Raw genomic sequence first — 18,494 nt, 5'->3', positions numbered from 1 at the left:
TCAAATCTCCTTTCTCAAATCCTCACTCTCTAGCCCGTCTCCAAAGAAAAGCACTCCAAACATTTCCGCATAAGCCATAGGATCAAGTTCAATGCCCTTGACCTAGCAATTCCAGAGTTCAAAATGTTGACCAAGCAGTGGGATATGGATGTCTGCAGAAATGAACCCTGAAGCTCATCTATGTTTCAGGACCTGGTAGAGGAGGGTGAGAGGCTCTTCTCGGCAGCACTGGAAGGCTTCCTGGAAGAGGAGGCCTGGGTGCTGTGACTTTGAAGAAAGCAGAAGCCCCTTATCCGAAATCCGAGGAGCGGGAGAAGAATGAGAAGGGTGTGGCATCAGTGAAATCAAGGGAAGTGGATGTTTGTGTAAAGAGGAAATGGTCGGGACTTCCCTGGTGGCGCAGAGGTTAAGAATCCCCCTGCCAATGCAAGGGACACAGGTTGGAGCCCTGCTCCGGGACGATCCCACATGCTACGGAGCAACTAAGCCCGTGCGCCACAACTACTGAGCCTGCGCTCTAGAGCCCGCGCTAACTACTAAGTCCACGCTAACTAAGCCTGCCACAACTACTGAAGCCCGTGTGCCACAACGAGAAGCCACCGCAATAAGCCCACGCACCGCAACGAAGAGTAGCCCCCGCTCGCCGCAACTACAGAAAGCCCGCATGCAGCAATGAAGACCCAACACGGCCAAAAATAAATAAATAAAATATTTTTTAAAAAGAAAGAAAACAGTATACCAAGTCCTCAAAAAATTAAACGTAAAAAAAAAAAAATTAAACGTAGCATTGCCATATGATAAAGCAAGGCCACTTCTGCGTATATACACAAAATAATGGAAAGCAGGGTCTCAAAGAGATATTTATGTGTGTACCGTGTTCGTAGCAGCATTTTTCACAGTAGCCCAAAGATGGAAACAAATGTCCACCGATGGGTGAATGGGTAAACAAAATGTGACGTATACAGACAACGGAATATTATTCAGCCTTTTTAAAAAAAGAGGGCTGGTGGTGAGGGGAATGGGGAGTTAATGGTTAATGGAGACAGAGTTTCAGTTTGGGAAGCTAGGAAAGCTAGTTGTGGTTGCACTACAGTGTGAATGTGCTTAAGGCCACTGAGCTGTATATCTAAAAAATGGTGAAGATGGTAAATCTTATGCTGTGTGTATTTTACCACAATAAAAAAGATACATATTGGAAGAGTGAGGATATTGGAATGTGGAGTATATATAGGTGAGAGGATGGAACTGCCCTGGGAGTGATCGTGTTACTGTGATTATCTAGACGCTTCTAATTCTCAGGGTACTGGAAGAAGTGCAAAGTATAGGGACCCAGCGCCGTGATGATACAATTTATTGCAAAACAATCTGGGAGAGAGAAAAAGAGGAAAAGAGCAAATATGGCCAAAATCAACAACAGGAGGCTCGAGGTGGATGATCACCTGTCTATTGTATCATTCTTTCAAGCTTTTCCCATAGGAATTGGAATTTTTCCAAATAAAAAGTCTAAGAAGGACAAGAACAGTGAGGTGACCCTTGGCACAGTGACCTGGAGGTCACTGAGACCTGATTGGTGAGCTGTTGGAGTTGGAGAAATCCATGGAAGGGAAATAAATCCTAAAACTCATAATTAGCATCTGGCCGGCACTTACTGTGTTTCAGCAGTTCTCCTAAAAGCGGTGCACGTACTAGCCCTTTTATTTTAATTTTTTGGCCGCACAGCAATATGGGATCTTAGTTCCCCGACCGGGATGGAATCCCCGACCCCTGCAGTGGAAGCGCGGAGTCTTAACCACTGGACCGCCAGGGAAGTCCCTAATCCTTTTAATCTTCTCCAAACTCTAGGGGTAACAACTTTTGTTTTTTCCATTTTACAGATGGGGAAACTGAGGCCCAGAGAGGAGAAATCCCTTGTCCCAAACAGAAGGAAGCAAGGATAGTATGGTGGGAAAGAATCGGAGGTCCCCCTAGGTTCACAGACGCCCCCTTCTGGCCTGATGACACCCCAGCTGGCTTATGATCCACCTCTGGGATTCTTGAAACGCTCTGTCCCACCATCCAAGAGGAGCAGAGTCCCAAACACTGTTGTTATACATTAACAATCGCTTGTTATATCTTTAACAACCACTTAGGGGCTGGAGTGGTGCCAGGGCCCTGAGGTGATATCCCCACCTTAATTTCCCCCACACATGGAACAGAGCTGGACAAAGGCCTTTGTGGTGTATGAGGTCAGGACCAGATGGAGGAAGGGTCTGGGACTGGGGAGCCCTTTGGAGGGCAAGAGGCATGGCTGGAAGGCTTCCTGGAGGAGGCGACATTGGCTCTGCAGCTTTGAAGAACACAGCTCTTCTGGATCTAGTTCTGGGGAGGTGGGGATGGCCCAGACCTGGTCTCCAGAGTCTCAAGGATGCTCAGGCTGGGGCCAAGGACATTATGACAAGCAAGATCATCACCTTCCTCCCTAAAATAAACCTTTTTGAATTTTCGGGAAGCAGGGCAGCGGGATGACACCGCCTCAGGGTTGGATCCTTTTGTCCACTGCAAAAGGAAGATTACATACCCAAATCAGCAGGGGTACATCCCCACCCAGGCCCAGCAGTGACCCCTTCCAGGGAGCCAGGACTGCCACAGAAGCTCTTTTGGAGACACCCTATAAACGTGGCTGAAAGTGAGAGATCTCTCTCGTGAAAAATTTTTTTTAAAGAGAGAAGTAGCAAATTAAATCTGTGCATTCTATCTGCACCGCCTCCCCTCAAAAAAGTTTGATCTGAAACAGCATCTCAGAATGTTCCGGGATGCCTTGGGCCCGCCATTCAAGTGTATATGCCTCCCGTCTGCATGGTTTATGGAGGGCCCGAGGCAGGGGTGAGGCAGGTGCGGTATTTTGTTGCCTGCGGGTGCTTGGAGAAATATTTCAGAGTCATTAGCCCAGAAGAAGCATTCTGGCCCATTCCTTCATTCCTGACCACCCAGGACCTGGTGGGCTGCAGCGGGTGCTTTGGGGACCCGACAGAGGTTTAAAAGATTTTAAGCCGAGGAGTATGGTGGCCTGATTTGTGCGGAGAGTCTTTTAGTTGCTTGGGGAATCGGATGACCAGATAAAATACAGGATGTTCAGTTAAACTGGCATATCAGATAAACAAGGAATGATTTTTTAAAGCATAAGTAGATACCAACTGTGGTGAGGGACATACTTATGCTAAAAAATTCTTCTTCTGAAATTCAAGTCTAATTGGGGGTCCTGGATTTTTATTTGCAGGAAGGACAGAACGTGGGGATCCAGGTCAGGGGTCAGAAGACCCAGGTGCAGGTGACCGCCCTGGTCCAGGGGATGGATGGGAGGAAAGCTGGATGCAGAGGAGGGCAGAGAAATAGGAGGATTCTGGGGAGGTTTTGGAGAAGGGCCCCTACGGCTTGCTGATGGATTGGACGTGGGTGGATGTGCTGGGAGGACTTGGGCTTTTACCCTGAATGAGGTGGGGGAGCCGGGGAGGAGGACTGTGAGGGAGGAGGGATACGACTTGGGTAAGAGGCTCCCAGACCCAGCCTGGGGACTCAACAACCATCTGTCCCCATAAAGGGCCCCAGCCCGGGTCTCCCCACCTCGGCACTGCTGACATCTGGAGCTGCGCCATTCTCTGTGGGAGACCGTCCTGGGCACTGGGCGGCACGGAGCAGCAACCCTGGCCCCCAGCCCCTGGATGCCAGGAGCGCACCCTGCTCCCCTCAATTGGGATAACCAATACACCCAGGCTTTGCCAGTGTCCTCTGGAGGGCAGAGTCGCTCCCAGTTGGGGATCCCTGGTCTTGGCACTGTAAGAGCCAGCAAACAGATGGGTCTGGGGTGCTAACCGGGGTGCGGTCCTGGAAGGCTTTGTCAGTCTGGAAGGCTTTGTCCTCTACCGGTATTGAGTGATCTTTCCTGGGATGGGAGAAATGGATGACCGCACGGCTGGAGCTTGGCAAGTTTCAGACCACATGCTGCCCAAGCCTGGACTCATCTGAAGACCATCTGCACAAGGCAAAGGAAGGACCTGCCTTAGAGTCTGATAAAACTTTAAATATTTAGACATTTGGGCGTTTAATTCTGATGATCCAGGCTCACGGTAACACTGCTCCCGTCCAGCAGCCCGCAGGCGTCTGAGTCCACGGGGGCTCTGGTGATAATGATGGGCACCTTGACCTTGACGCTGGTCAGGGACCAGGGCAGGTGGACGGTGCTGACCAGCTCGTAGTGGGTGTTCATGATCGCGCTGTCCTGTGTGCCGCCGCTCACGGGCAGCACGGGCGGGAGGTGGAAAGTGCTGACGATCTTGGTGGTGTTGAAGGGTGTGATTTGGGTGTTGGCCTCCTGCCGAAGCAGCTCGCTGCTGTCCACCCTTGAGCGTCGCTCTGCGTTGGGTGTGAAGCCCTCGTACTGCACGTGGGCGTACAGGGCGAAGATGACCGTCCTGATGCACTTGCTGGTCTGGTTGTTGATTTCCGTGGTGAAAATGACCCTCTCCCCCGGCGTGAAGGTGTTCTTTTCCATCTGGATCTGCAGGCAGATGGTGCCCTGGCTGCAGCAATTGTAGGAGATCTTTTTCTCAGCCTCCACGAACAGAGGATTCTAGAAGGGGGTGGGGGGAATGGACAATTGTGAGGCATTGCGGCCACAATATCCACTTGCTCACCTAACAGTCCACCAAAGCCTCGAGCCTTTGGGACTCTCCTAGTAAGAGGCACTGGGATGGAATCTGGAGTCTTGGGGATTTTGCAGCCCAAAGTCATTCCCAGCTTTGCCATTTAATCAAAACCCTTTGCCATTCTGATTGTCAATTTCCTTGTCTGTAAAATAGACCTAAGAAATTCACAAGCCCCTGGCTTTATCCCCAGCTCCATAACTCACTTGCTGTGTGACCTTGAACCAGTGCCTTGACTTCTCTGAGTCTTAGTTTTCTGGAAGACAGGGAATGTCTTATGGTCTAAGCCCAGACCTAGGGCTTACCCAAGTAGTTCAGACTTAAGGAGAAAATATTATGGACTCTGAATCATGAAAACTGTAGAGTTGAAATTATGTAACGTGTTTAAATAAAAGCTTCAAAAAGCAGCCTTTATATCAATTGGTTAGCTGCTGGATTGCAAATAAAGTCACATATACGTTATGTTTAATGTGTGGCTTGGGTAACATTTGGCTTTTTATTTGTGGGTACTACTGTAAAAGATTCGAGGGAATTCTCTGGCCGTCCAGGGGCTAGGACTTGGTGCTTTCACTGCCGGGGCCCAGGTTTGATCCCTGGTCAGGGAACTAAGATCCTGCAAGCCATGTAACCAAAAAATAAATAAATAAATGAAATTAAATAAAATAAAAGATTTGATGTGACGTGGAGCGTGCTTACAATGATTTGCTCTTCACTTCTGCTGACTTCCTGTATCTTCTTCCAGAGGAATTTGATACTTTTACAAGCGTGTGTGTGTGTGTGTGTGTGTGTGTGGCATTTGTCATGCTCATGCAAATGTTCGTATTGTTTAGGAATACATTTATTTATTTGTGGTAGCAGTACACAGTATTGTTTGACATATTTGAATGCTTTAAATAAATCAAGCCTCATATCTTTTCCAGCAACCTGCTTTTCTAGCTTAACATTCTGTGTTTGAAAGGCATTCATGTTGGTGCCTGTCATTCTGATTCATTTGTTTCCACGATGGCAATAGAATGTGCTGCAAAATAGTTAATTTACCCTTCCCCCTCCATGATAGACATTTATATATATATATATATAAAATATGTATATTTTATGTATATATATATATATATATTTTGTTTGTTTGTTTGTTTTTTGCCGTGCTGTGCAGCAAGGATCCTAGTTCCCTGACCAGGGGTTGAACCCACGCCCCCTGCAGTGGAAGCATGGAGTCCTAACCACTGGACCGCTAGGAAAGGATAGACATTTATATTGTTTCCATGTGTGTTTGACATCATAAAAGAGCTGGAAGGAGCATCTGAAGACACTTCTTGGGCTTACATACAAGAAAGAGTTGCTCTACCAAAGAAGATATACAGATGGCCAATAGGCACATGAAAAAAGGCTCAACATGGCTAATCATCAGAGAAATACAAATCAAAACCACAATGAGATAGCACCTCACACCTATCAGAATGGGTATCATCAAAAATTCTACAAATGACAAATGTTGGCCAGGATGTGAAGAAAAGGGAACCCTCGTACACTGTTAGTGGAAATGTAAATCGGTGCAGCTGCTGTGGAGAACAGTATGGAGGTTCCTCAAAAAACTAAAAGTAAAGTTGCCATATGATCCAGCAATCTCACTCCTGGGTATATATCCGAAGAAAACAAAAACACTAATTTGAAAAGATATATGCATCCCAAAGTTCGTAGCAGCATTATTTGCAATTGCCAAGCTCTGGAAGCAACTTAAGCATCGTCCATCAACAGATGAATGGATAAAGAAGATGTGTCATGTACATGGAATGGAATGGAGTACTACTCAGCCATAAAGAGAATGAAATCCTGCCATTTGCAACAACGTGGAGGAACCTAGAGGGTATCACACCTAGTGAAATAAGTCAGAAAGAGAAAGACAGACGCTCTATATTATCACTTATATATGGAATCTTAAAAACTAGTGGTTGGGCTTCCTTGGTGGCGCAGTGGTTAAGAATCCACCTGCCAATGCAGGGGACACGGGTTCAAGCTCTGGTCCGGGAAGATCCCACATGCCGTGGAGCAACTGAGCCAGAGCACCGCAACTACTGGGCCTGTGCTCTAGAGCCCGCGTGCCACAACTACCGAGCCCACACGCCTAGAGCCTGTGCTCCGCAGCAAGAGAAGCCACCACAATGAGAAGCCCGCGCACTGTAACAAAGAGTAGCCCCCGCTCACCACAGCTAGAGAAAGCCCACAGGCAGCAACGAAGACCCAATGCAGCCAAAAGTAAATAAATTAAATAAATAAATAAACCCCCAAAAACCTAGTGGTTACCAGTAAGGAGAGGGAAGAGGGGAGGGGCAGGATAGGGGTATGGGATTAAGAGACACAAAAAAACTGACGGTCCCCTTATCTATGACAAAGGGGGCAAGAATATACAATGGAGAGGGACTTCCCTGGTGGCGCAGTGGTTAAGAATCTGCCTTCCAATGCAGGGGACGCAGGTTCGAGCCCTGGACCGGGAAGATCCCACATGCCACGGAGCAACTAAGCCCGTGCGCCACAACTACTGAGCCTGCATGCTAGGGCCTGCAAGCCACAACTACTGAAGCCCACACGCCTAGAGCCCGTGCTCCGCAACAAAGAGAAGCCACCGCAATGAGAAGCCCGCGCACTGCAACAAAGAGTAGCCCCCGCTCGCCACAACTAGAGAAAGCCCGCACGCAGCAACGAAGACCCAACGCAGCCAATAAATAAAAAAATTAATTAATTTAAAAAAAAAGAATATACAATGGAGGACAGACAGCCTCTTCAATAAGTGGTGCTGGGAAAACTGGACAGCTACATGTAAAAGAATGAAATTAGAACACTCCCTAACACCATACACAAAAATAAACTCAAAATGGATTAAAGACCTAAATGTAAGGCCGGACGCTATAAAACTCTTAGAAGAAAACATAGGAAGAACACTCTTTGACATAAATCGCAGCAAGATCTTTTGTGACCCACCTCCTAGAGTAATGAAATAAAAACAAAAATAAACAAATGGGACCTAATGAAGCTCAAAAGCTTTTGCACAACAAAGGAAACCATAAACAAAACGAAAAGACAACCCACATAATGGGAGAAAATATTTGCAAACAAAGCGATCACAAGGGATTAATCTCCAAAATATAAAAACAGCTCATGCATCTCAATATCAAAAAAACAAACAACCCAATCAAAAAATGGGCAGAAGACCTAAATAGACATTTCTCCAAAGAAGACATACAGATGGCCAACAAACACATGAAAAGATGCTCAACATCACTAATTACTAGAGAAATGCAAATCAAAACTACAATGAGGTATCACCTCACACCAGTCAGAATGGCTATCATTAAAAAGTCTACAAACAGTAAATGCTAGAGAGGGTGTGGAGAAAAGGGAACCCTCTTACACTGTTGGTGAGAATGTAAATTGATACAGTCACTATGGAGAACAGTATGGAGGTTCCTTAAAAAACCAAAAATAGAACTACCATATGACCCAGCAATCCCACTCCTGGGCATATACCTGGCGAAAGCCATAATTCAAAAAGATACATGCACCCCAATGTTCATTGCAGCACTACTTACAATAGCCAGGTCATGGAAGCAACCTAAATGTCCATCAACAGATGAATGGGTAAAGAGGATGTGGTACATATATACAATGGAATATTACTCAGTCATAGAAAGGAACGAAACTGCACCTTTGCAGAGACATGAATGGACCTAGAGACTGTCATACAGAGTGAAGTAAGTCAGTAGGAGAAAAACAAATATCATGTATTAACGCATATATGTGGAATCTAGAAAAATGGTATAGATGAACTTATTTGCAGAGCAGAAATGGAGACAGACGTAGAGAACAGACGTATGGAGGCCAAGGGGGGAAGGGGAGGGTGGGACGGATTGGGAGATTAGGGGTGATATATACACTACTAGGTATAAGATAGATAACTAATGAGAACCTACTGTATAGCACGGGGAACTCTACTCAATGCTCTGTGGTGACCTAAATGGGAGGGAAATCCAAGGAAGAGGGGATACACGTATACATGTGGCTGATTCACTTTGCTGTACAGCAGAAACTAACACAACATTGTAAAGCAACTATACTCCAATAAAAAAAAAAAGAGAGAGAGACACAAGCTACTATATATAAAGTAAATGATGAACAAGGATATATTTATTATACAGCACAGGGAAATATAGCCATTATTTTGTAATAACTTAAAATGGAGTATAGTCTATAAGAATATTGAATCACTATGTTATACACCAGAAACTAATATAATATTGTAAATCGACTATACTACAATTTAAAAGAAGGAGTTGGTCTAGGACATAGAGTTGATGAATTTTTTTCTGTAAAGGGCCTGATGATAAATCTTTTAGACTCTGCAGGCCACATAGAGTATTTGTTACATATTATTCTTTTTATAAAAACCACAACTCATAGTTAAAACGTAGATTTTAATATTGTGGCAAAAAACACAAATCTATATATCCATCGACATCTAAATCTATGAAAGAGAAATAAGTTTCATGAAATAATGCTTATCCTTGCTACATGCCTGCTGAGAATTCCTCTTCTATCCTATTCTATTCTATTTAATCTATTCTTTTAAAAACTGTTGATTGGACCCTCTGAATTGATTTTTCTGTTATTTCTAGTCTACTTACGCTATTCTATTCTATCATTTTGTTTTATATAAAACGAAAATGTTGTAACCCACCGAATTTATTTTTTCTGGTAAATTCTATCCCCTTTTACTTATTCAGTACTATTCTATTCAGTCCTACACATTGATTTTATAAAAACAAAGTCTGTTGCAACCCACCAAATTTATATTTTCTGACATATTCTAGTCTATGTTTTCATTTAAAAAAATTAATGGCAACCCACCGAGTGGACTTTTTCTGATATTTTCTATTCTACTTATTTTAATCTCTGTTCTGTTTTCTTATTTTATATTAAGAACAACAACGTTTGCAATCCACAAAATTGATATTTTTTGATATTTTTCTATTTTGGTCCTGCCTATCCTTTCATTTTGTAGAAATATGCTTTGCAACTTGCTAAATGGATTTTGCACCCCACTAGCGGGTCATGACCTGAGGTTTGAAACACACTGTTCTAGGTCCAACGCCTTTCCTCTTGGAGACCTCAGGCTGACCCCCACCCCCACCCCCCCACCCCCGACCCCTTCAGCCTCACCTCCTACCCTCTGCCTCTGGCTCCTGCCTATCTTCAGCCTTCCCACTCTTTCCCTCCTCTTGGAAGGCTAGTTGCAGCCCATTTCATTCTAAAACCCCTCCAGTCTTATTCGAAAATTCGTTGCATGCGTTAGGACCCTGCAGGCGTTAAAGGACTCACTGCCCTAACTCAAGACCAAGCCAGCAGCTCTGTCCTGGTCCTGAAGGAGGTGCCAAGAGGCATCAGGGGTGGCCCATCAGAGAGACCCCCCACGCCAGGCCAGGTCGGGTGGCCACAGGGCTCTGATTTCCAAGAATATTAGGGCACAAACTCAACACTGATTTTCCGTACCCAGGAGTCTTTTGGGACCCCATATTCCTTTGGCATATATGAAACTTTGGGGGGATTCATTCATTCAACCAGTATTCGTTTGTATCAACTTGGTGCGAAGTTCAAGGAAAACCCATAGCAGTGAAAACCAGTCCAGTCCCTGCTCTGGTCTGGAGATGGACATATAAATGGTACATTCCTTTTTTTGTTTTTAAATGGTACATTTCTTTTGTTGTTGTTGTTGTTTATTTATTTATTTATTTATTTTTGGCTGCGTTGGGTCTTCGTTGCTGCGCACGGGATTGCTCTAGTTGCGCCGAGCGGGGGCTACTCTTCGTTGCGGTGCGCGGGCTTCTCATTGTGGTGGCTTCTCTTGTTGCGGAGCAGGGGCTCTAGGCACGTGGGCTCCATAGTTGTGGCTCACGGGCTCTAGAGCACAGGCTCAGTAGTTGTGGCGCACGGGCTTAGTTGCTCCGCGGCGTGTGGGATCTTCCCGGACCAGGGCTCGAACCCGTGTCCCCTGCACTGGCAGGCGGATTCTTAACCACTGCGCCACCAGGGAAGCCCTAGTGGTACATTTCTGATAGGGATAAGCTATGAGGTTAGGCAAGGGGGTGAGGTAAGGGGAGTCAGGATGCGGACTCTTTCAGACTTCTTGGTTAGGAAAGGTCTTGGGGACATGTCCTCTACCCAATGGTACTGCTTGTTGGAAGAGGCAACGGGTCACGTCTTTCAAAATTCTAAAGGTACACAGAGAGGAGTGAATGTGGAAAAATTGGAACCCTCGTTCATGGCTGGTGGGAATGTAAAATGGGGCAGCCGCTGTGGAGAAGAGTCTGGCCGCTCCTCGAAAGGTAAAACATAGAGTTACCATCTTTCCCAGTTCCACTCCTAGGTGTCTACCCAAGAGAAATGAAAACTTGCGTCCATGTAAAAACTTGCACACGTATGTTAGTAGCAGCGTGGTTCCTAATAGCCAAAATGTGGAAACAATCCAAGGTCCATCAAGAGGTGAAGGGAGGGATGTCCAGATCAGGCAAATCCACAGAGACAGAGAATGCATTTAGTGGTGGCTGGGGGAGGGGACAGAGAGGTTTGGGGGTGACAGCTAAGGGATGCAAGACTTCCTTGGGGGATAATAAAAGTGTTCTAAAACTGACGATGGTGAGGGTTGTACAACTGTGCGAATGCACTAAAAGCCATTGATTTGGACATTTTATTTTATTTTTATTTATTTATTTTTTATTTGGCCACACCGCTTAGCACATGGGATTGTAGTTCCCCCACGAAGGATCAAACCCATGCCCCTTGCGTTGGAAGCATGGAACCTTAACCACTGGACCGCCAGGGAAGTCCTGATTTGGACATTTTAAAGGGGTGAATTATAAGGTATGTGAGTTGTATCTCAGTAAAGATGTTAAAAAAAAAAAAGTGGAAGGGGAAAAGTTTTGACCCTCCCCTGCTGCCTCCCAGGAGGCAGTGTCTGTTGCCGGTTTCTCTGGTCTCTGGAAAGAGACGTCAGTTTGTTACACCTGCAAGGAAGTTCTGTGCATTTTTTGTTTTTACCACCAACGGTGCAGGCTAGACACGCTGTTCTGAACTTTGCTTTATTCATTCAACCCAGTAACTTGGAGGTGCTGAAAGGCAGAGCTGCCTCATTCTCTGTCTCTGTCTGTGCCTTGGTCTCTCTCTCTTTCTCTCTTTGCTGTATCTGTAGAGTTGACCTTTGTGTACTGCTACTTTAATTGCCTTAGCAACAAACATTTAAGCTGTTGCCAGTTTCTGGCCACCACAAACAGTGCAGTGAGAGGTCATGTCACACACGTGGAAGGATAGCGATGGGAGAATTTTCTAGAAGGGAAATGGATGGGACAAAGTGCGTGTTCATTTTAATATGGATATTGCCTTCTGTGGGGGTTGTGGCGGTTCATTGGGGCATCAGCAATGCCGGTGATTGAAGATCTGGCTTCCGAGCAAAGATCTGAAGGATGAGGGGGAGGGATAGGAAGATCCTATCACAGGGTTCCAGGCAGAGGGCACAGCCTGTGCAAAGGCCCTGGAGCAGCACCATGCCTGGCGTGTTGGAGGAACAGCAAGGAGGCCTGTGTGTCTGGAGCAGAGTGAGCGAGGGGGAGAGAGGGAGGAGGGGAGGGCAGGGAGGGGACGGGGCAGGTGGTGCAGGGCCTTGGGGGCCGCAGGGAGGCCTTGAGCTTTTACCCCGTGGGAGGTGGGAGCCCTGGAAGGCCAAGCAGGGTCATCACCTGAATCCTTTCAGCTGCTATGAGAAGGACAGATTGTAGGAGTCAAGACTCCGTGTCTACTTGGACCAGAGCAGTAGCTTCTGCCATGGTCCACCAGCTCCTGCCCTCACCCTGCCCCCTACAATCTGATTAAAACAGTACTGAGTAGCTGAAGAAAACACCGTATTTTTGTACTCTCAAAACATATCTGTAGGGACTTCCCTGGTGGTGCAGTGGTTAAGAATCTGCCTGCCAATGCAGGGGACACAGGTTTGAGCCCTGGTCCAGGAAGATGCCACATGCCACGGAGCAACTAAGCCCGTGTGCCACAACTACTGAGCCTGCTCTCAAGAGCCTGCGCTCTAGAGCCCGCAAGCCGCAACTATGGTGCTCACGCGCCACACTACTGAAGCACGCACGCCTAAAGCCTGTGCTACGCAACAAGAGAAGCCACCGCAATAAGAAGCCCGCACACCGCACTGAAGAGTAGCTCCCCCCCGCTCGCTGCAACTAGAGAAAGCCTGTGTGCAGCAACGAAGATCCAATGTAGCCAAAAATAAATAAATAAATAAATAAATAAATAATAAAACATATCTGTAATAACTCCCTTTGCTGCTATAATAACGATTTGAGCTCTTCCCACTTACCAGGCATCCCCTATGTGTACACATCGTGCTGGATGCTTTGTGATCCCCACAATCGAGGAAGGATTAGTAGTAGTAGTAGTAGCAGTAGTATTCCCATTGTACAGATCAGGACAATCGAGGGTCTGGGAGGTGCTGTTAATTGCCCAAGGCCATCGGCTAGTGAAGGATCTGGCGGCAGAGATCTCAAGCTAGGTCTGGTCCCATACCAGCATTTTGCCCCAATTCCTGCCTTGTGCCCCCTGCACCCTAGATTAACTCTTGAGGGAAGAGCCAGAGAAGGGCCAGAGCCCTCTCAGGGTCACACAGGGAGCAGGTGGCCAAGTGGGCCTTGAGCTCAGGTCTGCTTCATCTGATCCACCCCTCCAAGCATCTACCCCCCTGAAGTAGGCCGGGCTAGAGATGATCCCTGTTACACAGATAAGACTACCCGGGACTTCCCTGGTGGTCCAGTGGTTAAGACTCCATGCTTCCAATGCAGGGGGCACGCGTCTGATCCCCGGTCAGGGAATTAAGATCCCAAATGCCATGCGGTGCAGCCAAAAAAAAAAAAAAGAAGGCTACCTGTGGCGGCAGCAGCAGTGACGAGATTTATGGGGCCTAAATATTCTGGGGCTCTCTCCTACCACCACTGCCAGCCACTGTGCGAGGTCCGGAACTTGCATGAAGTCCCCTCACTGCTCCTTCTGAGATCTAGGGGACAGGCACCATCTCTGTGCCCATTTGACAGATGAGGAAATGCAGGCACAGAGAGGCCACGTCACTTGCAGAGTGTCACACAGCAGGTAGGTGGAGATGCTGGGATTTTTAACTTGGACCTTGAAAACTAAAATGCCAGCCCTCTCAGTCACAACACTCTGATGACAAATGGGTCCCCAGGGAGGTGAAGTGACTTTGGCCAAGGTAAGTCCACCCCCCCTTACTTCCACCTCTGCACCTGGCCTCCAGAAGCTGTCCAAAACCTTCCTCCGCTCAGGTGACTGATGCCACAAGGCCCTTCCTTCCCCCTGAATGGAGGGCATCCCCTTTCCGTGCTTCTTGGTGGGGGGCACCACCTCCATTATCAGTTCCTGGAGAGTCACCGAGCGCCCAGGACCCTCAGTCAGGGGTCACAGCGGGCCCTCTGCTCACTCTTTTTTAAAAATACTTTATTTATTTATTTATTTTTGGCTGCGTTTGGTCTTTGTTGCTGCACGCGGGCTTTCTCTAGTTGGGGCGAACGGGGGCTACTCTTCGTCGTGGTGCACGGGTTTCTCATTGCAGTGGCTTCTCTTTGTTGCGGAGCACGGGCTCTAGGCGCAAGGGCTTCAGTAGTTGTGGCGTGTGGGCTAGTAGTTGTGGCTCGTGGGCTTGTTAGTTGTGGTGCACGGGCTTAGCTGCTCCGTGGTATGTGGGATCTTCCCGGAACAGGGCTCGAACCTGTGTCCCCTGCATTGGCAGGCGGATTCTTAACCACTGAGCCACCAGGGAAGCCCCTCTGCTCACTCTTGGTTCTCGAATGTCAAGGACATTCAGGGCCCATGTCATTCTCTGTGGGGGGCGCTGCGGGGTGTTGAGCACCATCCCTGGCCCACACTCTCTTGATCCCACTCATCCCCCCTCCCCAGTTGAGACAACCAAAAATGTTCCCAGACATCTCCCAGTGTCCCCCGCAGGGGCAGAATCACCCCAGTTGAGAGCCACTGGTTTAGTTCCTGCCCTGGTTTCTGATTCCCCGTTTGCGAAATCACTGGGCCGGAGGAGCGGCCAACACCTTCCCTTCTTCCGGGTCACCGCCTCCCCTGTCTCCTGGCTGCCTGCCTCCCCCTGCCTCCGGGGAGCTTTGAGGACACGCCCTACCCCTGCTCCTCCTACATCACTACCTGCAATGGGTTTTCTGCGTGGAAATCCGAAGAAGTCCCTTGAACCAACAAGTACCTTCTCTTCTTGGCTAGGATGTGCTCCCGACCCATGCAGGAGGCCTGCACGAAGTAAAAGATGTGGCCAATTTTGCTGGTGAAGGTAGAAGGGAGCCTGGGAGGTAAGTTGAAATGGAAGTCAAAGGTGCGGCTGCCTGCACTTAACCAATTATCTGAAAACAAAACACACCGATGCCATCAGAAGGTTCTAGAATCTTTTCTTCCCTCTTTTCTTTCTTTATTGTTCTGGCAGGGAGCTTGTTCTGGACCTGGCCTGTTTGTCCCTGAGCTAGGCTTAGCTCTGTGATTTTTAGGGATCGAAAAAGCCTAGGCCCATAAATATTAGGTCTCAGCTGGGCTGGAGACCGATGCCCTGGGTAGGTGATGATGCAACTGGGGTGGTCACCCCAAACCACCGACCGGGACTTGCTCACCCCTGCTCTGGGCCTGGGAAACTGGAGGTCCGGCTGCAGGATTTGATCACATATTCATTCAACAAACACATCTTGGGTCCCAAGGCAGGCGAATCTCCCTGCCCTGGCAGAGCTTGGCCTTCAGTGCACAGCATACAGTAGGTACTTAATATTTGTTGATTGACTGAGTGGTGACAGAAGACAGGGGAGGGACTCACACTGCCCCCCCATCTCTGTGACCTCCCTGTTTTATTTTTTTTTGCACTTCTCCAAGACCCTCTTATTAGAGTGTTTTCCCTGCCTGATGGCAACCCCAGCGACGCCAGGGACCCTGTCTGTTTTCTTCGCTGTTGTATCCCCAGCATCTGGTATGGTTGTTGTGCACAGTAGGTGCTTAATACATGTTTGTGAAGTAAATGAGTGAACCCATCGCAGGCTTGGGGCTGATGCTTCTGAGAGGAAAGGATGCTTCCCTTGGGAATGAAGAAGGGTGATAGCTGATAATGTGGGTGGTGAGGGGTGGGGGAGTGTTTTGGTTGAAAAAACGAACACCTAACAAGCACTTACTGTATACCCCTCCCCCCTCCCCTCCGCTATTCTGAGCCCTCCCCTCGACATGCCATTAAATCATTAAGTCCTCAAGACAGTCTTAGGAGGCAGGACTTTTTCCTATTCCCATTTTCCAGGTGGGTTAACTGGGACACAGAGAGGCGGCCTAGTTGCTGAGCATGAAGGCCCAGCAGGTTGCCGTTCCTCCCTTGGATATCTGGGCAGGTCCCCCTCCCATCACTAGATCTGAGCTTGGTAGTCACCTCTTTGGAGAGCCCTTCCCAGGCTACCCTATCTAAAATTAAAGAAAAAAAAATCTACAATTGAACTTTGTTCAGCCAAGCATTGGCCAAGTGTTCTGCTTGACTGTGGACTACCCGGAAACACCCCCATGGACACATTTTGGAAAGGACATATAGTTTCCTGGCAGCTCAGGCTTCCTCATATCTGTCCAGACTTTAGATTTGAACCTGGCAGAGTTGGGGACTAGTCAGTCCTTCCCACGGAGAGCTTTCCTAGCCTTCTCCCTCCTATCTCTTTCCCCGTGACCACAGGAACCAGGCCTCTGCCCATTTCTGATATCCCCGGGGGTTTGTTGATTGACTAACAGATGTGTTTACCTTCCAGACCTCGGTTCCTATTCTGGCTAAGGTTGGCGGCCGGCCTTGTCCTTACCCTCCACTGGGAACGTCTTTGTCTTGTGCACATAGTCAGCCTTGTTGTTGCAAATAACATCTCGGCTATAATCGCGGGATGCCCCAATTTCTTCATTCCACTCCACATAACCTCTTCCCACGAGCTCCACCTTCACGATGGGGTCCACCAGGGTGCTGTTCAGAGTTAGAACCACCTGCCCTTTTATGCTGGAGCCGGCCAGGTAGACCGCATCCTTGGGCAGCACTAATTCAATGGACTTCACCACAGACATGGGGGGTTGGGGTGACGGAGAAACATCCTCCCCCCTCCCCTGTGTCACTGAGATCCCCGGTTCCTTGGCCGCAGTGACGTCATCCGTCTGTGACATCATCCAGCCAGGGTTCCGGGAAGGGGTTCCCAATGGCCAGGATGAGAGGCAAGGCTGTTGGGAGTGGGCGGCCGCTTGGGAATCGCAAAGTCCTCACTGGTTGGTGAAATGGTAGCCTGACCTCTTTTTCCTAGGAAATAATGAACAAACGAACAAGAAAACCACAAGATCCCAACACTGCTGCCGACTAGGGAACAACTGTCATCCTGCCAGAGGTCTAGGGGCCTGGGTGGGAAGAATTCTTCCAGGCCCTGTGGTGAGGCAGGCATCATGAGCTCTATTTACAGATGGAAAGGCACAGGGCATGATCCCAGGGGTATTTTCTGCTCCATCCGATGGCCCCCAAATGTGGATGTGTGCACCCCCTTCTCAGGGTTCACAGATTGATGCTGGGTCCTACGCAGATAATCGTTTTCACCTTTTGTTTGTTTGTTTGTTTTGGCCACACCATGAAGCTTGTGGGATCTTAGCTCCCAGACCAGGGATTGAACCCGTGCCCTCAGCAGTGAAATCTCGGAGTCTTAACCACTGGACTGCCAGGGAATTCCCAATCATTTCCACCTTAATGGCTCTATATTTATATCAGTGTGTGTTAGAAAGAAAATGATAGCCATGGCCAGGGCATGGAATCTGCTGTGTCTTGAAGATGTTCAGAGCACGGTGGGCTCCATGTGAACACGGATACCATCACGAAGCACTCTCTCTCTCTGCACAGCTGACACTTGTCTTTATGCCAGCGTCTCCTCCACTGGTTGGGAAGTCCCTCTAGGGCAGGACTTTGTTTGCCGAACCCAGAGCCTGGTTCAGGCAAGGGAGGACAATTAAAGTTTGTTGAATGACTTAATGACTGTCGAGAGCATATTGTTCTGCAAAAGGGAAACTGGGGCCCTTGGCACCCTAGCAGTTATTCATGGTGCCCAATTTGCACGTGGGCCGGTGCCTAAGCGCGAGGGTCTGAAGCAGAAGAGGCTCTACGAAGTATCTGTTCTCCAGGCTCTGGCAGGCCTCATTTACTCTTTGTCGTATCTTGCTTTATTGGATGTGATGTCTTTTGCAGACATCGATGTCTTGTCTTCCTAACTGGTTACTAAGCCTCTTTTGGAGATACTTGGCATAGTGTTTTGCTCATGGTTGTTAATTAACCCAAGCAACCCCTCTGACTTTCTCGAAATGACTAGAGAAATGGGGCCCTGCATCACCATCACTCCAGGTCTTTTCTTCAGGGAAAGCCAGACACCTCTTTCTGTGTCACTTAACCTCAGACATCCAAGGAGCCTGGGCTGTGCCCTGCACCAAATGTACATGAAGAACATACGGTCTATTTCTTCTTTCGGCCACGTTGAGCTTTAGCAACAGCAGGCACAAATGGATGCTATGCTCTCGCCAGTAGCAGGCTGGGTTCCTGTGGCAGGTGTTGTCAATGTGGAAGATTTCATCTGCCTCACAAGCTCCGGGAGGCCTGCCTACCTGTTCACACCTGTGACGTGGTCTCCACGTGGCTGATGGCTGAGCATCCAGAAATGCAAT

General features: G+C 48.0%; 1 protein-coding gene across 1 annotated transcript; it reads right to left on the bottom strand.

Annotated features, from left to right (window-relative positions):
- Positions 1-4,078: 4,078 nt before the first annotated feature.
- ARRDC5 (arrestin domain containing 5) lies at positions 4,079-16,871 on the bottom strand. The gene is made up of 3 exons (XM_007169154.2): positions 16,619-16,871; positions 14,946-15,154; positions 4,079-4,606 (listed from the first exon to the last, which is right to left on the bottom strand). The coding sequence occupies exons 1-3, from the start codon at positions 16,869-16,871 to the stop codon at positions 4,079-4,081; spliced, it is 990 nt and encodes a 329-aa protein (XP_007169216.1).
- Between the last annotated feature and the right edge of the window lie 1,623 nt (positions 16,872-18,494).

The sequence above is a fragment of the Balaenoptera acutorostrata genome, chromosome 2 (genome assembly GCF_949987535.1).
Source record: "Balaenoptera acutorostrata chromosome 2, mBalAcu1.1, whole genome shotgun sequence".
In the NCBI taxonomy this organism is placed as follows: Eukaryota; Metazoa; Chordata; class Mammalia; order Artiodactyla; family Balaenopteridae; genus Balaenoptera; species Balaenoptera acutorostrata.
This window is presented reverse-complemented; position numbering and strand designations above follow the sequence as displayed.

Excerpts from the sequence above, each read along its gene's own strand:
- ARRDC5 (XM_007169154.2), bottom strand. The coding sequence starts at position 16,871 with ATGTCTGTGGTGAAGTCCATTGAATTAGTGCTGCCCAAGGATGCGGTC. Across the intron at positions 15,155-16,618 it reads AAAGACGTTCCCAGTGGAGG|ATAATTGGTTAAGTGCAGGC; the intron begins GTAAGGACAAGG and ends TTTTGTTTTCAG. Across the intron at positions 4,607-14,945 it reads ACGCAGAAAACCCATTGCAG|AATCCTCTGTTCGTGGAGGC; the intron begins GTAGTGATGTAG and ends ACCCCCTTCTAG.